The 20,093-nt window shown below is 40.9% G+C and overlaps 2 protein-coding genes and 1 non-coding gene across 5 annotated transcripts in view; 2 read left to right on the top strand and 1 right to left on the bottom strand.

The window, feature by feature from the left end:
• Positions 1-12,207, bottom strand: part of lrba (LPS-responsive vesicle trafficking, beach and anchor containing) — a 182,849-nt gene extending 170,642 nt beyond the window's left edge. For all 3 annotated transcript variants that reach the window (XM_068727827.1, XM_068727829.1, XM_068727828.1), the window contains exon 1: positions 11,323-12,207. In XM_068727827.1, coding sequence (XP_068583928.1) covers positions 11,323-11,508 — 186 coding nt within the window. In that variant the 5' untranslated portion in view covers positions 11,509-12,207. The remainder of the gene's footprint in view (positions 1-11,322) is intronic.
• A 3,953-nt stretch (positions 12,208-16,160) lies between these two features.
• Positions 16,161-19,969, top strand: rps3a (ribosomal protein S3A). Its single transcript, XM_068727392.1, has 6 exons — positions 16,161-16,269; positions 16,917-17,020; positions 17,252-17,439; positions 18,529-18,737; positions 19,352-19,461; positions 19,807-19,969. Exons 1-6 carry the CDS (start codon positions 16,208-16,210, stop codon positions 19,932-19,934), a joined length of 801 nt encoding a protein of 266 aa, XP_068583493.1. The 5' UTR covers positions 16,161-16,207; the 3' UTR covers positions 19,935-19,969.
• Positions 19,516-19,586, top strand: LOC137885523 (small nucleolar RNA SNORD73). Its single transcript, XR_011104823.1, has one exon. It is a non-coding gene; the product is annotated as a small nucleolar RNA SNORD73 (small nucleolar RNA).
• Positions 19,970-20,093: the final 124 nt, after the last annotated feature.

The following is a 20,093-nucleotide window of genomic DNA, read 5'->3' as shown; positions in this document are numbered from 1 at the left end:
AACCTGGTTATCTCCAGCTGTGTCACTTACTGTATGTAGCTCACAACTACACAGAACCGGATACATCTCAACCATCCACTTACTAACAGCTTACATTTTGCTTTAAGAAGACGATTAGAGACATGTTATATGGGAAGAGACATCACTCAGCAAGGTTACTTCATGTGAACGAGCCAGTAGTCATCAAATATTAAATACAAGTTGTGACTGTGAGAATAAAAGATGAATTTGTGCTGAGTCACAACACTCGTGATTACATTACATTACATTACATTACGGTCATTTAGCAGACACTTTTATCCAAAGCGACTTACAATTCAGTATCTATCTACACACTGTAGACGCAGCTACGGGAATAATTTTTCTTTTTTTGGGGGGGGTTCAAGTGTCTTGCTCAAGGACACACTGACATGAGACTAGTAGAGCACTCTGCTTGGTAGATTGACGATGAATTGCAGTTTCATTAAATAATACTGGCAGTGGAAGAAATTCTCATAATTTACAGTATATTACTTTATCACAAAGATATAATGCTGCACCTGCACCATAGTTGACGGTGTGTCCACTCGGCTAAAACATTTTTGTCTTAAAACTAACGGATTTCAGGTTTTAAAAACGTATATATAAGGTATACCCATTGGTTAAGATGCTGGTGCCAACTGTGTTAATTTAACATAAGCATGAATTCAGATTTGCCAACTGAATAATTGAAACGTTATAAGCTTTACCGTTTACTGCACACAGAACAAGTAAAGTAATAGAAGTACAGGAAGCCATCGAGTTACTTTGAAATCAATTCCTGTTTTAGTGGCTGACATTACAGCCACATTATGGCTCTGAGGAAGTGAGCGCTTTCTTTGTGTGGTTTGTGAGCCACTGAGACCGAGCAAACTCAGGTGGTATTAATTAATGGAAGCAAGGCACAGATTTTGACCCTACTTGAAGACTTTCAACAGTAAATTCTGCGTTACATTCGATGGACTGCATCTCTTATGTGTTGCCTGTATTCCCTACAGGTTGCATGCCAGACCGTGGCAACAGATGAGTTGCTGATGCAGAGAGCGTGCAAGCAGGTCAAGGGTAGAGGAAACATCTCGGGGTCGGCAGCTCTTTGTTTGATTTATATTGATATTATGTATTGATTTATCCAGACTTGAAGACAGGAGTGGCAAGAATCGGACATCAGCTCGGTCAATTCATTAGGTGTGCAATTAAGCTACTCTAAATTTAAAGCGAACACATCAAATAATAAAAAGATATATTTCTCAAAACAATTTAAAATCAAAAAGATGGATAATAAATCTTGCAATCTTGCCCGCATTCGTTTTTGTATCTTGGTCAATAGTGATACTAAAATATTAAATTTGTGTTTGAAGTAAAGATATACGGTACTTTTTTTTTTGTATCCATTATGTCCCTGTAATACTATTTGATCTTGTTTTAGCACAATGCATTGTCCATAACACACAGCAAGGCACAGTAATAATTTGCTACATTACATTACATTATAGTCATTTAGCAGACGCTTTTATCCAAAGCGACTTACAATAAGTGCATCAACATTGGTAATCAAAAGAACTACTAGTCACCAGAAGTCATAAGTACATTTCCTTTTCCAAACAAGCATCTAAGAGCATGAAGCAGAGCATAACTCAGAGCCAAAGTACAGGGCAGAAACAAGAAAAACAGTTAGTGCTATAAGTAATACGAATACAATAAGTGCAACAAGCTAGTATGAAAACAATAAGTGCTAAGTGGAAGGCTCAGGGTAGCACTTCCTGAAGAGGTGGGTTTTCAGCCTGCGCCGAAAGATGGGCAGCGACTCCGCTGTCCTGACGTCAGTGGGAAGTTCATTCCACCACTGTGGGGCCAGGACAGCCCCACAGTGCTAGACTTTATATTTAAATTGTTATACATGCCTAAAAGCGTAGCACACTTAATACATTTCCAAATTACGTGGGGGCAAAATAATTTGGTACAGATTGGCCAGATTTGGCGGACAGTTGTCTGCCTGTCGACACATCATCTCAGCCACCCATCAACAGGCCCGGTTCTGTCTTTGCTATTCAGACTCATACAGGCTTGCACAGTCACACCCCCGAATTTTCAGTCGTGGCAGAAGTTTGGATTGTTGTGCAATCTGGTCTCAGATACACACATTGTAGGTTTGCACATAAAGCCTGCACATGTTGCGTGCAAGCAATCAAAAGAGAGTAGTTTCTCACCTCAACAGGAACCAGTTTCAACTCGACAGCTCTATCACACACAGCATAGCGGAGTAATAAATAAACATGAAGGTACTTTGACAAACTAAATTACAAAACAACTAATTGACAGCAGAAAGCAGATGATCGCTTAAGAAGAGTAGAATCACACAGTCGAACCCATGACTAATACAGAGGAATATGCCACATGCTGAAACGAACAGAAAAACCTCTAAAAAGGTCACCATCGTGTGAGTATTCAACCACTGTCCTGTTGGGCAAAGGCCGATCTGTTTGTGGTAAAACATGTTGGATATCATCAGTGCTATCACCATCTATCCATGAAATGGAAAATCTAAGCTCTGTGTCTAGAGCACAGCGGGCAATGACTCCAACTGCACTGTGCCTCCCGACTGCACATCATAGGCTAAAAAGATTAACTACAAACATACGCATGGGTAATAGCACAAAGTAACTAATAAAGAATCACCTAAAAACCTCTTTAAGCCACATATCCTTCCCAGGACATACTTAATGCGGACTGCATGTGAGCCACATCAACTCACAATGACGAGGGTCTGAGAACTTAGTGAACTGGAAACAGTGTTCTTGTGTGCAAATGGATCTTGGGGCAGACTCAACATTTGCTGAAAACATAACTAAATTAGATTAATTTGAGTAAAGGTTGAAAGGGGCTGACATTAGGGGTGCATGGGTAACAAAACTCATCTCACGGTTTTGAGTCATGGATCAGGTCGGCAGGAACAAAAAGGGAGCAAAAATAACCTTTAGAGATCCTCCATCATGTTTTTTTTTTATCATATCGATCGCTGAACGTTTTTGCTATTGTTTTGTTATAGCAGCTAGTACACAAGGCTCCAGACTGGGGGTTTTTTCAAATCGCAAAAAATAATTTCAACTGCCCAGAAGTCAGTGCAAATTGTCCAAAATGTGAAATGTTATCCTTTACCTTTGTTATCGTCATCTACAAAAGGTAATTTGTGTCAGGATGGCAGCTCAACTACGAGCCGTTACACCACCATCTGACACCAAACTCTACACTGAAAGAAAGTAAAGTGCAAGTGTCTCGTGACAGTCATATTGATAAACGCAATCATTATGGCAATATGATGCAATTCCATTGGAAATAAAAATCACAACATTGAGGGCCATGCTGCAGCGTCAGGCAAAAGACGATGTCCCATTTTTCCAGATTCCCAATTCGATCACAGAGAGCCTTAAAGCCATTTCAACATCACAACAGACCTCCACGATGCAAATATAAACAACATCTTCATGTAATATTTACAGGAGTGTATTTATGATGAATCTGCCTAAAACAAGGAATTTGTGTTCAAGCACTGTGCAACAAACCTGTTAGAAGCGTCTGATCTCCTCAACAATTATACGGCGTTGTCCTCTGAGAAATCTCCCCCGCAGGGACTAAGGTGAGCCGACACCTCAAGGCTTCAGCATAGCACTTCTCGAGCAAAGAGGAGCAGCATTTCACATTATGTTTTCACGTTCACACCTTTTGCAGCATCCAACGCTGAAACTTGGCTGGCAGGCAAGCAGAATTAGCATATCATTACACCGCCTGCTGTGAAAAGAAAATAGCGGGCTGAGAGGTTAATATTGCTTCCCCGTTAAGCCAGAAGCTCTGCTAGAGTGTTCCAACGGGTCAATTAACCCACCGAGCCAGCGTATTAAAAGGGGCAGCAGTTGTAGTTTTAGCATGATGTGTAAGCGGTATGCATTAGTCACTGTGAATTTAAAACACGTTCACTGTTGATTACTCGAGGTGCATTTCATATCCAGTGAATTTTTAAAAAAAAAAGACCATCATGACCAAGGTCAAACTTGAAGTGATGCACTCCAGTTGTTTTGCTGTTTTTGGCGAAACTCGATAACCACTGAAGTAACCACTCAGCAACACCAATCAGAAACAATGGAAAATGTATTGCGTTTGTACCCCCCCCCCCCCCGGGCTCAGTCAGGAACAAATATAAGAGGCTGGATGTTTCACAGAGACATCTCACTTTGCAGTCGGGCTAAGTTATTGGTTGGGAGGAAACTCTGGGGCATCCATGGGAGAACCTGAGGGAACAACAACTCTTCACAGGCCTGCCATTCACTCTAGGGAAGGTTGTGGAGGTAAATGAATCCAGTGTGGCTGAGATGTCCCGGTTGCCACTAATACCTCGAGTTGAATAAGCAGCTAGGAAATGGATGGGTGGGTTGAAAGAGGGATCATGCAAAAACCCAGGGAAGTGTCATTTGTGCATGTGTGCGCGCGCGCGCGTGCGTGCGTGCGTGTGTGCGCGCGTGCGTGTGTGTGTGTGTGCGTGTGTGTGTGTGTGTGAGACTACATAAGGATAATTAAGCAAGATATAGCCAAAACAAATAGTCACAATGAAGCTGCAGCAGAGATAGGCATTCAGTCTCTATAAGACATGATCACTGTCAAAACACTTTTACTATTTATTTTATACAAGTTGTGATACCAAACTAAATGTATGACGAGCCCTAAACAGAAATGGACCTTAACTATTCTCTGAATGGTACTGTATTAAGCTTACATGCAAAAAAAAAAGAAGAAAAAGAAATGGCCCCTGGGGCACAGTTAAATCAACCGTTTAGTTTTTCAGCGTGTTCACCAACAGTTCCTGTTCCTCCAACATAACTAGCATTCTGTTAAAATGCCTTAGAGAGCTGGCACTGTTTATAGAAGACACAATAAGAGGACAGATGTAGGCCAGGACGTAGAACACAGTGCGGCCCTGTTTCCTAAAAATAGGCAGCATCAGATGCAGAGAAGTAATTTGTGACGGGTTAATCTTTCACTTAACACTCAGCCATTTCACCATGTATCAACAGCAAACTTGAAGTTGCATGCTTTGAATGGAAAATGGAGTGGCTGAGAGACACTACTCACCTGGGAAATATGGCTTCATCGATTTAATAAAAGTTAATGAGGAATACCAAGCCGCAGTTGAAAAAAAAAAAAATAATAACACAATTTGTCTTTTTCTAAGGTTTGCTCCCTCAGAATAATTGGTATTTATTCCAGCAGCTTTAAAAGCAAACTCTCAAATAAACAACAGATGAAATATTGACTACTGTGTCTTCTCTCTACCAACACTTTACACAAGACTTTGGGAAGCATCGTGTCTAGTAGAAAATGCATTCTGCTTATTTGTAGCTGTACACATAACCAATTAGTCTACAAATAAGCACACAGAATTCAAGCAAATTCATAACTGCATCGTGCCCATTGGGCTGAAACATGTATAAACAATGAAACAAATTGATTATTCTGTGCTGTGTCACAATACTGTGACAGCTAACACACACACACACACACACACACACACACACACACACACACACACACACACACACTGACCCTAACCCTGAGTCAACAGAGTTGTACACAGGTCTGATTGCAAATGGGAGAAAGAGACAAAACAACGCTTTGAGCTGGATAAGCACCAAATTGCCATGTGGAACATGTTTTCATAATCACTGTGTCTAAAGGTAAAAGAAATATATAAAAATACCCCCCAAGAGATATTTCAGACTTCTACAAAGCCCCAAAACACTATCTCAAGAAATATCTCTAAATGTGCATTGTGCAAAACACTTCAGTGTCTTATTTGACAAACATGGTTGAATTTTCAGCACACAGCAGGTGAGGAGGCATGACGGCTGCATTATCTGATCGGCTCGGGGGCTAAATAATAGCAAACTACACGGACATCCAGTTAAAGCTAAAGTGCATGCTGGGTAGTCCAACCTGTGCGCTCACTGTGTTGATTTTACGGCTTTAACTGTCAACAAGATGTTACAGCCAAAATGGTGGCACGGCCCAAAGAAATGCCTTCTTTTGGTAAGGGAAATCAAAAATGTATCTTAAAAACACAAGGAGCATTGAAGGTAATGTTAAAAATAACTAAACTTAAGACTATAAACAGTCCTGTTTGTTTAGACAACAGTCCCCGAGAGCTTCTAACGGTTTTCAGAGACGGTGGTTTTCAGAGAAGAAGGGGAAAGGTGTGACCGTGGAATTGGGCTGATGTGACAAATAACAAAGAGAAGCAGAGAGAAGCAGAGAGAAGCAGAGAGAAGCAGAGAGAAGCAGATAGGGTTTCATTCATGTGTCAGACTAGAGGCTCTTTGTTACTGCCAGAGAGGAGAAAGCCGGCCTGGAGAGAGGACGAAGATCGCCCTCGCCCGCCCGACCACTTGCGTTATTGTGTTGCAACTGAAGGGATGGTTTGTGGGTTTGTTGCATTCCTGTCTACATCATATGCACATACTGCAGAGAGGGAATTTATTTACAGAGGGTGCCTTGTTGATTCTCAGGGTTGTAACTTCAACGTTATTGCAGTGATTATTGAAAGGAAAGGTCACCTTTAGTAAATGTTACACCTCAGAAATCACACAGAACTCATCTGTTCCTGTTGTGTTCTGTTCATGTGAGGAGTAAGGAAAGTATTCACATCGTTAAACCTTTAAGTAGTTTACATACAACCAAAACCATCTCCAGGGCTGGATAAGTGGTAAAATCTAATTATATGGTCTTCAAAAGGTCTGGCAAAAATGACTTTATTATATCAAAACATTTCTGATCCCTTATCTCACTATCTAACGGCAGACATTCTTAGTTCTTCTACTTAAAAAAAATAGCCTCTGCTGATCTGCCGATACCAAAAGCAAAGCTTGTAAAATCAATTTCACGATTTTAAAACCTGAGCCATTATAAATTCAAGTCACAGCTACTTTGCATGATTCTCCCCTGCAGTGGTGTGTAGACTATTTTAAGAAACACAGGGAAGATGCAGTTTAGAACAATTAATTTCACTTCTGACAGCCAGCATCTCAAGAGGAAGATCCTCCGTGTCATCATCAGTACGAGAGATGATAAAGTGGGCAACAACGCACCACCAAGCAGAGGCTGTGCATGTTCCTATAAAGAACGACACCTTAATTATTAGAATTCTGACCAGATATAATAAACCACATTTTCTCTTTGACACTTAAAAGGTGCAGAAGGCCTGAAATTCAAAACAAAGCATGGTGGCTACTTTTTCTGGAGTTGCAACTTCCAAAGGAAACTAAATACAGGCAGATAGCATGAAATATTTACACACCTGAAACATAAGAGGACCTTTATTCTGTAGTTTCAGCCTAATATAGATTTAAGGGCTGCAATGATTCATTTCATTGTCAATTAATCAGTTGATTATTTTCTCTATTAGTTGATTAGTTGACATAGAATGTCCGAAAATGGTGGAAAAATGTCGATCAGTGTTTCCCAAAGCCCATGATGACGTCGTCAAATGTTCCGTTTTGTCCACAACTCAAAGACGTTAAGTAAAGAAACCAGAAAATATTAACATGAAAGAAGCTGAATAGTCCTGTAATAGAACAGAATCACTTCGCTTTGTGAAGACAAGGAACATGGAGCCACTAATGAATGTTTAGTCCCCAGAATGAACATATTAAATATGAAATGAATCTTTCCTAAATACACAGATCACAATGAGTTAAACGTGTGGTTGCCCTTTAATAAGGACCTTGAGTCTTTGGCATCTTTATATGCAGCATATATCAAAAAGGAAAACAAATACAGCCTTAATGTAAAGTTAAAGACAACAAACGGTGACATGAACACAGCACGGATGCATTAGGTTTCCACAGCCAGCAGCCGACCATGTGAGCTTGACTTCAGGTAAAGCCAAAGTTACATTCCACACAACACAGCCACCCATCTCCTGTGTCACCGAACAGAGGAGCCACGAGCCACAGAGCTTTACATCAGTCAGTGGTTTACAGAGCGGCTTCTACTAAGGCAGCGTTGTGATGTTGAAGAGCGATAATTAAAGTGGTATTGGAGCACGTGTTGCATCAGGGTTTTCCCCATCTGCAAATCACCTATAATCATCCTACATAAGGAGATCTAGGTCATGTATTATCATGTATTAAATAAGAAAACTGTCTTTGAGTAAATGTACTTTTAATATTAGCCGCCTGCTAGCTCAGCTGTCTCCTAGCTAAGCCCGCCCCCAGTGTCGACTGAAGATGACATCAGTCTCGATGGATACGTCGCTCGGTAGGATTTGTTGCAACCCGACAGAATTAACGCCACACTTTGCAGCTCCTTGCAGCTTTCAGGCACCTCGCTTTAGGTTGGCGAAACCAAGAAAACCAGAACAGGGCTGCTTCCTGTCAAACTGTCTGCTTACAGCACAGGCGCTCACACAAGGTGCACATTGCCACCTGCCATAAAAGATGAAGGAAATGAGTGACTAGGAAAGAAAGTCAAACATTAACAAAAGCACAAGAGAGACCCAGATATTTTTCTCAGGAGCTGGCAGAACAAACGAGGCCCAAAACACCAGCAACCATTTGACAGGTAGCCACAAAGAGGTCTCCAGTGGTTTCTCTGGCTTGCCAGATGTTCAACTTTCTTCACCAGTATCTTCAGTATCTCTGTGGGGTGCAAGAAGCATTCTGCGTGATAAGTCTGTGTGATCGTGTGGGCTGGCAGCTGCTGCCCGGTGTTTTATCTGAACCACTGTGGTTTTCATTCGGTTTTTTTCAGTGCCACAAACTAACCAATTGGATCATAGAAAGCGTCATAGGGTTGTGAAGTAGGGCGTTGATTCTCAGTGGAAATGGGAGCAGCCCTTTCACATCATTATCATTAGTCCTTTGTTTCAGTGTAGAATATACTGCTGCTTTGAATGCTAATATAGGTGTTTTAACAACAAACAAACTAAAAGCCAATTCATTTTCTGAAGGACGCTGTGTGTATACCGGCCACTTATTTCAATTAGCCACTGAAAAAAAAAAAAACACTCATGCTTTATTTTGAAGTGTGGTAAAACTGCGCTTATGCTTTGGTTTTCAATGCATGAAAAAAAGAAATGAAGTGAAGACAAAGAAATGTTGTGAAGTTCACTGCCTGCTGCGCTTCAGCTCCGCATCAAAAAGACTTTGATATTGTCAACCGAGACAGGTACGACCCACGGAGCAACGACGAGGCCACCGAAATGTCTCAGTAGCAGAATAGGAGAGAATACAGTTAATGAGTGGCTGTGTGTTTAGAGTACTCCACCACACGGAGATATTACCATACCAGTTCCAATATTAACAGTTAGTTATTACAAGGACGTGGCTTTGAAAGGGTTCAACTCCACATTCTCAACTTTACTTTCACTTTTAACTGAAACAGACACACTGTCCTACCCTTAACGGTAGCGTAGTGTGAGGTACAGCTCCTTTATGAGGCAAAAACAGCATAATGAGCTTCTTCTTCTGTTTATAACTCCAGCCTGTGTGTCACAAGTCATCACAAACGCTGTTTGAGGTCACGCTAGAATATTCCGAGACAATCCTCCGGAGGAAACTATGTTGCATTCAACCAGATACAGCGGAGGACTCGTGCAAAACGAGATACTGCTAAAGAGAAGAGTCTGGCCTCTGGTAAATCAGATTATCGCCCGACTGAAGGAGCTGAGGATGTGGAGGGTGGTGAGCATAATGGAATGCTTGGAGCCATCGCTCAATGCCCTATAATGACACTGACCATGTTAAACATGGAGTCCCAGGGGCACAGACGGAGCCGCGCACTGATATTTATGTCAAAAGGCTGACTCTCCGGCTCAAGAAAATTCAAAAAGTAATTAGAAGCCATCTCTCTGTGGACTGTGCAGCTGAAAACAATACCTCCTTGTGATATGCATCATATTTTCTGTCCTTATTAAATCTAAAGTCACTAGGCAGTCACATGTTTTTCTGACTCTCTTGTGACTAAGGAAGCAAGCTATTTGAGGCATCTCTACCAAACTATTCCATTCAGTGTTTCGCTCACAAATGTCACTTTTGCCAACATGAGCCACTCGTCTTATTTTCAAAAAAGCTTAATTAGCAGACAACAACCAAAACATGTTCCACTGACACTCTTCAGATTTTCTTTTAGCAACCAAAAGATTATTCGATATCAATTAAAATTGTTACTTTATAAAATACAATGTCAATTTACATCCTAGGCTTAGCATGAAAAGAATAGGATGTAGTTGCTTTAGCTAAAATCTTCAACTTTTGATCAGTATTTGTGCTTTCCTGTGGTGCTCATGAAGGCCTAGTGGCTGGATGATTAGACGTGACTCCACCTCATGAGGAGAAGTGTCCTCACTACCTCACTGTTGGAGCAAACTTAACTACAGACATGGAGGATGAGCCTCCCTTTTCTAAAAAAAAAAAAAAAAAGGACTCCATTGTGTTGCCACAGTGACAAAGCGGTTTTGCTGGTTCCAGCTCCACCTCTCTTCCGCCTCCTATTCCTCCCACCTAACCAGCCAGACTCTATAAGAGGTGCCCTCCTCTCCTTCACGCTAAACTTCCTTGTTACCAGTAGTTTCATTCATTCTCATGCAGGTGCTGCAAAGTCATTTCATAACTCGGGGGAAGCCAAAGGGCCATCAGTGCTGCAGACATTCAAAGCTGGATATGGAATGTAGGGTGGCCAACAGGTATTAGACAGATAAGACACACACACACACACACACACACACACACACACACACACACACACACACACACTCTGCTTGACCTGGATATGTCACAAAAAGCACCAGCTGATTTGCTTCAACAGCTTTGCTGCCATGCTTTCTCTCCTGACATAGCATCCTGTCTCATTTCATTAAAAACCTAATAATTGCATGTGGAGACACAATTAGACCGCCATTTAAATTGTAGGAGGCATATGAAAGTAGACAAATAATAAGACCGTTTTTTGTACTGAAACTGCAACAATAGTATCGATCTGATACATGATGCATAAAGAATTCACCATTTCATATTAGGGCAACCAGAATAAAAGTTATTAAGCTCATGGCTCACGACATTTCCCAATATGTGCTTCTCACCATAAATAATTCCACTTAATTTTGTGTTGCAAGGGCATCCACGCATATTTTTCTTATTTTCTTTGCAGATGAGGATGATGTCAGACTTTTGCAAACATTTAGATGTCACTGACAGTAGCCCTCCCCCGCGTGACACCGTGCTATCTAAAGGCCCCATCCTGAGCTCTCTATAATCAGCTTACCAGGTTGAACACCGTCTCCACAATGTCTCGGTTGGAAACTTCCCCAACTTCCACCAGGCCAGCAAGCACAGCGAATTTCATCTTGATCCCCCTGATGGGCACTCCGGGGTTGAGCGCCATGGCGCCCGATCTCCCGTCCTTTCCATCACCTGGCTGCGCAGCGCCCGCTGTCTCCTCGCTAGCCATTTGCTAGGGAAGGACGGGACAGGTGGTGCGTTCACAGGTAAGGCACCTGTTCACCTTCCAATGGGTACGGTGCAGCCGATCGTCGGGGAGGAGGAGAAAGGAGGGCTCTATCTGCCCTTCAGCTGGGTGTTGTTGACAGTACGCAGGCACACAAAGCAAGCGTTTTTCTCCCCATCCAAAACAGTTTAGCTAAAGTGGGCAAAAAAAGGCGCAAAGATAGCGTGTTCGCCGTTGACACTGCGGGACTGGAAGTGTCGCCGCTTCACTCCACAGTGAACTACTCCTCTGGTCCGTAACTTGATCCCAGACGGATGGATTAATGTCGTTTAAAAGCCGCGAGGAAGTGTGCTGCAGGTAACACGGAGGGAAGAGCAGGTGAAGAAGAGCTCGCCCTTAACCTCCTGTCCCCTTCTGCTCGTTCAAATGACTTTAATATCTCCGCACGGCAGTGGAAGTTCCTATTGTCACCGAGTCCAGACACTTGACAGGTATCGCAGAAGCGTAAAACTCACAAACTGGAGAAGGGGGGGGGGGGGGGGGGATTAGTCCGTCAGCAGCTCTACGGCAGAAGTCGACAAAAATGACGACTTGCCTGCTCGGTCCTCCCCGACGAAACTCCTCAGGACTTGCTCAAACGTCAACGTTAACCCAGCTGCGCTGCATTCTCTTCCTGATTTACCCCGGTAGCTTCAGCTCGTCACCGCCATGACAGTGTAGCCCTTGAATGAGTGACGCATGCGCAGTGGGGAGCAGTCTATTCAAGCTCATTGGCAGGTGTGTGCCGCTCAGGTGGCTCTCCGGCACGACACGCCGGGATTCAGTCACAATCTACTGCGCTGCCATGTTTATTCAGTAGCAGCGACTTACATTTCATCACCCTCACCGGGTTTATGAAGGCAGAGGTGGAAATAACGCAATACATTTACTCAAGTAGGCTACTGTACTTGAGTACAATTTTCATATACTTGTACTTCTACTCCACTACATTTCAGGGGAAATATTGTACTTTTTACTCAACAGAATTGTCTCACAATTAAAGTTACTAGTTTCTTCCGACATAACAAATACGATATGTTTGTTGGAGAGTATGGTGCAATATTGTACTACTACCCAGTAGTATACAAAATATCTATAATTGTCTCATGAATGACACACTTTAATATGAATACGTTCCTGTGTTAAAAACAGTATAACATATTTGTAACACTTTGAAAAGAGCCGTTTTGCACAATGAGTACTTTTCCTTTTGATACTTTATTGTAAGTACACCTTGCTAATAAAACTTCTGTTCTTTTACTGAAGTAACAATTTAAATGCAGGACTTTTTCTTGTAAAAGTATAAATAAACCATGATATTTATACTTTTACTTTAGTAAAGGATCTAGGTACGTCTTCCACTACTAGTATTTAATGATACTATACACTAAAACTCCATGAGATATAAAATATTGTATGTTTTACTGCGCTACATTTATCTCAATATAGTTACTTTGCAGAAGTTTTTACATTGAAAAGATCATAAATTCATATAATCTGATGCATTGTTCAAAACCACATCACTGTATATAAGATAAGATAAGATCAGCTTTATTGATCCACCTCAGGAAAATATGTCATCACAGCTGAAGTACTACAGATACTAGATAATAGATAGTAAGTAAAACAAAAATACGGATGAATACATTCTACCCATATACACTATGAGTACTTTTACTTTTGATACTTTAAGTAGATTTAGCTGATAACACTGTTGTACTTTTATCTGAGTAAAGGTTTGAATGTAGGACTCAAATTTGTAATGGAGTGTTGTTACAATGTATTACTTCTTCTACTTGCGTAAAAGGCTCTGAATACTTCTTCCACCAAAGTTCAGTTAAAGTTTCCTCTGACACACTCATGTGAAAACAAGCAGCCATAAATGAATCAAGTTTACCAATAAGAGAACTGACTTCTGCCACTAATCTAAATGTAATCTTTTTGTAAGGTCCTGGCAGAATGATAAAAAACAGATATACTTTCACGCATTGTTTTATATTTTTGTTTGTCTATTTTTTGTTTTGTTCCTATTGTCAATTTTTCTATTTTCTATTCTGTCTCTTGACTTGCACCTGTGTTGAATGTTATGCACCAAATCACCATGAGAAATATCTTGTATGTGCAATACTGGGTAATAAAACTGCTTCTGATTCTGATTTTGAAAAAATCCGTAACCCAAAAAGTAGATATTGTATGAATTTAGAAGCAATATAGATCATTCAGTAACTATAGATACACCTCAGAATGTGACAGATGAAAAAATACCATAAATAATAAATCAATACATAACTGTACCATAAAACCCTTAGAAGCAAACTTCTATTTTTAGGCAGTCTAATCTGTTGAACAAGCACCAAACACTGATTTATGATGTGACAAAAATTAAAAGAGGGTGTTGAAATGTAGTTCGAACTTTGTTTTTCTGCAGCACAACAGCGCATTGACAGATGTCTGTATCCCCAGGCAGTTGAAAACCAACATTAAAGCAAAGTGACAGCTCTGCTTTGCTTGCCTTTTCAAATCACCGCCATCAACCCATCCCATGTGAGACGTTTACATAGCTGCATGGACGAGAGCTCGCAGTTTCATGTCGGTTATTGCATGAAGGGAAATCCGATTACAACCCAATCTGTAAAGTTAGAATCCGAACATAAACAATGCGCACTTGATATGTCTTTATCTGCTCCCTTTGTCGACTCATCCTGGTGACTTCCTATTGGCTCTGCAGGACGGCTGAGCAACTATGCGTGTTGTTGCCACAGAGGCAGCTGGCGTCACTGTTACCACTGACCTCCCATAAGTGTAGCTGAGCCCTCGGGGACGCTGGGAGTCATGGAAGCCAGCAGCACCACCCAAGAGACGCAGGCCTCGTCTCTGATGTAATGACCTGAAATCAGCAGACTTGTTCACTGCAGCCCAAGGAAGACCTTCTTGAACACGGCCATGGAAGGCTGTCATTGACCTTTGAGTTGAACATGGACCATGCCTTATTATTATTCTAAGCTCTATAGAGATAATTAGACTCCAAGATTGAGACATTCAGTGGCAAAGCAAGGTTTTACTGCAAACATCTTTTGCTCTCTTCATGCCATCCTTGTTCCTAGGTCTCACTATGAGAGCAGAAGATTATCATTTCTGCAAATGATTTAGTGTCAAATATAACAGTTAAAATCAATGACGACTAAAGCTTGCCAGATTCCCTCTAAACACACTGAAAGCAGAGGAAAGTACATAAATGATGACAAAAGGAAATTCCAAGCCATCAATTTCATTTTGATGCTTGTTTAAACAGAACAGCAGACATTTTAGATGAAATAAAAACAAAAAACTACATATAAATGGGCGTAAAAACAAGAGGAAGAAAACATCTGCAAGTTAAAAAAAATAGCCGTATGCTGATGTTGTTGTTTGTAAAGTCTCAAAACATTTTAAGGTGATTTGATTTTTAAATATTGGTAACACCACAGTAGCTGCATTGGAGGATAAGAATCTTGATGGACACGCTAGGGTGTCTCTGCTGCAGTGTCTCCACCTCTGTCGAATGACACAGTTTCACTTCTCAAATTTATATTTTCAAAACATTCTTGCAGGCACAGAGACAGTGCTTTTATCAGACTTTTGTTACTTGTTTGGATACGAACACACACACACACACACACACACACACACACACACACACACACGTGTTTACTTCACCAATGGGTCTGATCAACAGTCATTTAACAGTCTTTGGAATATTACTGACACCATGAACACTTTTTTTATTGTAATTTGATTTTACCAACAGACAAAATTCTTCCCTTTGTTACAATAACAGTGTGGGTGGATAACAAGCTACACACCCTCATGATGTGTTTAGACACAAAGAGACTGGTTCTACCTGCTCAGAGACTACAAGGTTGGCTTTTCTTTAATGATTCAAGTAATCATGCCACCGTTACTGGTCACTTTAATTAAAAAAGGCCCATTTTAAAGTACCAAATAAACACAATATATTGCATGATATGCATGGAAGCAAATATAGAGTGTGGTAGTGTGACCTTTTTAAAGAAATTAATACCTACAGTAGTTGTGAAATTAAATCAATACTAAATAATGATGAATTTACAGCTTTGAAATGTTTTACATATTATTTTATTTATTTGGTTTGAATTCTTCTTTTTTAAACTCCCAGTAGGTCATTTGTTTTTCAGTTTCAAAAACTTGATGTCGGCATACGTCTTTAGATAAATTCAGAAACTGAAAGACAAAGGATTTTCCTGTTTTTATGTATTAATTGATTTCCAAATTCAATTCAATGGCTAATATAGAGTATCCATCCAATATCAATGTATTTTTTTTATGTCTTTCAAGTCTGTATTCCACTGTATGGAATGGGTGTTGTTAGTTTGTGTAAAAGGATGAAACGGGACATTTCACAATTAGGTATTCAGCTGCGTATAAGATCAAAAAAAATAGCATCTATATGCTTTAAATTATTTACTCGGTTATTTTACAAGGTCCATGCCATTAGAATATGTTTTTTTTTGCCTTTTACCACCAGAGGGCGCCTAAAGAAAGCTTCTAAAACTCGCGAGAAAAGACAAAATCTCACGACAGAGCTCTTTCTCTTTAACTCTCGCGGTATTTCTCTCTTCCTCCTCTTTCACTCCCTGTAGCCAACATGGCAGTCGGCAAGAATAAGAGGCTGACCAAAGGCGGCAAAAAAGGTGCCAAAAAGAAGATGTAAGTAGAAAATTCTTCCATCGTTACACGAAACAAGCTTTGCCCTTTCCACTGGTGTCACGTCGGTACGAGATATGTGAAGGATGAAGCCGATTTCAAGTGGATGTTATTGGGTCAGCGCTAGTCTCGTCACCGGCCTCTGGCGCTGGATGAAGTCTCAACTTGCTGTGTCCCTTTATTACTCTTGAGCTGCTGTATTTAGTCGTAATTCAGTTCACTTATACTTCTTCTGTGGGATTTTGATAAAGAAATATTTGCGCTGTGGCAGTTTGGCCGCGTAGTTATTACACGTAACATTATTCGCTGTAGGCTGCTAACGTTGCATGCTAGCTTGGATTTAGCCGAGCTTACTTATCAACATGGCAGCCGAACGACACAATTAACTTGGATTATTACTGATCAGGTTAATGGTGTACGACACGTACAAACAACCCCAGTGTCTGAGTTGTATGGTCACGTTGTTAATGGCCGCTAGTGAATCGATCAGATGGAAGTAAACCCTCAATGGTGCCCTTTGCAGTGCGTGCTGCTTTGCTAGCAAGTGTGCTCTCTCACGCTCGCTGTATAACCCCGTCCTTGCGTGCTGGTGGACCGTTGTATCTGCTCAACGAGTTGGCTCTGAGTGCCTGTCTCTCTCTCTCCTGCAGTGTCGACCCCTTTTCCAAGAAGGACTGGTATGATGTCAAGGCACCAGCCATGTTCAACATCCGCAATCTTGGCAAGACCTTGGTCACCAGGACTCAGGGAACCAGTAAGTCTTCATAGTGTAAAATTCTCCATATGTAGGGGTCGGTGCATTAGCATTGAGCCGCTACATGCATGCACACAAGCTCCTGTCGGTATAGAATGTTTGAGGCTATTTATAGTACACAAAGTGTTGGATTTTCCCCATTACCAAGACCCCATTGATTCCTGATACTGTCCTTATTGTCATTGCGACATGTACTTTTTCCTAACATGTTCGTTATTTCCAACCACTTAGGAATCGCCTCTGATGGTCTGAAGGGACGTGTGTTCGAGGTGAGCCTCGCTGACCTGCAGAACGACGAGGTGGCCTTTCGCAAGTTCAAGCTCATCACCGAGGATGTTCAGGGCAAGAACTGCCTGACCAACTTCCACGGCATGGACCTGACCCGCGACAAGATGTGCTCTATGGTCAAGAAATGGCAGGTACTGATCATCGGTTTTACTTTAATACAGCATGTCCTTCTACAACAGTAACAAATTAACATTTATTTAACCTACATTCAAATATCTAATCCTGTTTACAGGTCAATCGTTTCCACAATTAAATGTTGTTTAAATGTATATGCCTTCAATGAAAATTAAGGATGAGTACCATTGCAACATAAGCTGGTTTTAAGAGCAGTGCTAGTGTACAATGGAAGTTGGGTTGTGACTGGAGGGTCAGTTGGACTGCCTGGGGAAAATTTTACAAATGGTAGTTTAGGTTTCTGCTTTTATGTGCCTGATCAACTCTTACGTCGCATTTTTCTCTGGTAACAGTTTAATAAAAGTTACTGAAGAAACTTGTTAGTCATAAGCAGTCGTACTGATTTAGTCAATATGGTGTATTATGCGAGTATTCCAGCCAGTGGGTGAAACGGTAATGTTTCACAAAAAGGGTCCACTTATGACTGATAAGTTGTGATTTTTGTTGTGAGATAACTGTTTGGTAGGTGTGAGGTCTCCCGAAGAACAATAATTCTCCCCATTACATGCCATTGCTGTTCAAGTGATGGCAATAATATTCTGCATAAATTCCGTTAATGTTTTTTTATATTAAAGCCTGAAGAGGATAGCTGGCTCAATTCAAAATGGAAGAAAAGTTCAGTTGGGTCGATGTTTTTGTTTTTCCAGCTTTTAGATAAACTGAATCAATTTGTTTAAGCATCAAATGTACTTGTGATAACTGATGTTACTGGAATTAATACTTTTTTGCTCCTGGAAAAATAGGGAGACGCGGTTAAACGTTCATCCTGTGTTAAATTGCGCTTTCTAAAACTTGTTTGATTTAAAAGACGTTAAATGATAAGTTTACCCAACACCAAGTGAATAAAACTACGGTCTGGGAAAGATATTGTGAAAATGTACCTTGTTTGAAGAAGGGATTGTGGTAAGAAGCAGTTTGAGGAAGCATAGCGAACAAAGGTCTACACAGTAATAAATATCACAAACTGAAAGGTGGCAGGTTGAGACTTCTGTGGTGTAGTTTTCCTTATGAAGTCTAACCAGAATGTATTTGTTGTTTCTGCTCAGACTATGATTGAAGCCCATGTGGATGTGAAGACAACCGACGGCTACCTTCTGCGTCTGTTCTGCGTGGGTTTCACAAAGAAGCGCACCAACCAGATCAGAAAGACGTCCTACGCCCAGCACCAGCAAGTCCGTCAGATCCGCAAGAAGATGATGGAGATCATGACCCGCGAGGTTCAGACCAATGACCTGAAGGAAGTCGTCAACAAGCTGTAAGTCATGTGCAGCTAAATGACCATTTGGTCAAAGTATTTTTATACACAGACAAGTCTTTGAAATTGAATGACAGTTTTACCGAAATATAATTCTTATTTGCTTCAAGATGAGCTTCTAATGTCAGTAGTGGCTTAATTGCATTCAAATAGAAATGTCAAACATCTTACATTTAGTTTTTTTTACAGAGTGTTGTGGCTTTAGCTGATTAAATGTTATAAATGGATAATTGTCCTCATTTTGTTGGTGATATTTTTGTCATATTCCTTGTGTTCAGTTAAACCTGCCAGTTTAAGACTGTCTTTGACCAAATAAATTCTTGGTCGACTAACATGTATGAGTTTAACTAATACATTAGTTGATCTAATCAACAGATCTGTAAAACTGTTTTTTCCATATGGAATCACACAAAAGCATCACTTTAAATCTTGTTAACCAGAGATGTGTTGCATAAATGTCTCGGAAATAAGTCATTCAGTATGAAAATGACTAAAGAAAGCTTGATCTATTGAGACAAAAACAATTGGTCATCTAAGAGGGGGTCGCTCTGTCAGTTTATGCAGACTTGTGCAGAAAGTGTTTTTGCATTAATGTGTTGTATGTTTGTGTTCAGGATCCCTGACAGCGTTGGTAAGGACATTGAGAAGGCCTGCCAGTCCATCTACCCTCTACACGACGTCTTCGTTCGCAAAGTCAAGATGCTGAAGAAGCCCAAGTTTGAGTGTAAGTGATGCACAGCTGTAACACGGGCTGTTTTCATTCTCCACTATCAGTGGGAACGCATGATGACGAACAGTTTCGGTCCCAGATGATCGCCTGATTACTACCCATTGAGATCACCTGATGTTCCCATGCAAGAAAACCATTCTGTCTTCATTGGTTGTGTGGAAGGATGAAGCAGGTTTGCTCACACTGGTTTCCAGGTGAAATCTTGAATGGGCTTTGAGGCGTGATGGATGAAGTGTCATGACAGCATCATTGCAGTTTTCACTACAAACATCCAGCTGCTTAAATTTGTCCGTGTCCTCTTAACATTGTTTGTTAAAAGCTGTTTGTGTTCTGTTGCAGTGGGCAAACTGATGGAGCTCCACGGTGAGGGCGGAGCCGGCAGCACTGCAAAGGCAACCGGTGACGACACTGGAGCCAAGGTGGAGAGGGCCGATGGCTATGAGCCCCCCATCCAGGAGACAGTCTAAAACACCTTTAATAAAAAATGTAAATGACCAACAAACTCTACTGTTCTCCTTCTGGCTCATGTTTTTGTGCATATACATAGCTGCAAACGTATCGCTTTTTGGCAAATCAAAATATATCATCCACGTGAACTGTGTAGAGATAAATCTTGAGACCACCAA

This window comes from Cebidichthys violaceus, unplaced genomic scaffold (genome assembly GCF_023349555.1).
Source record: "Cebidichthys violaceus isolate CVI_PGR_0920_01 unplaced genomic scaffold, fCebVio1.0.p SCAF_4, whole genome shotgun sequence".
In the NCBI taxonomy this organism is placed as follows: Eukaryota; Metazoa; Chordata; class Actinopteri; order Perciformes; family Stichaeidae; genus Cebidichthys; species Cebidichthys violaceus.
This window is presented reverse-complemented; position numbering and strand designations above follow the sequence as displayed.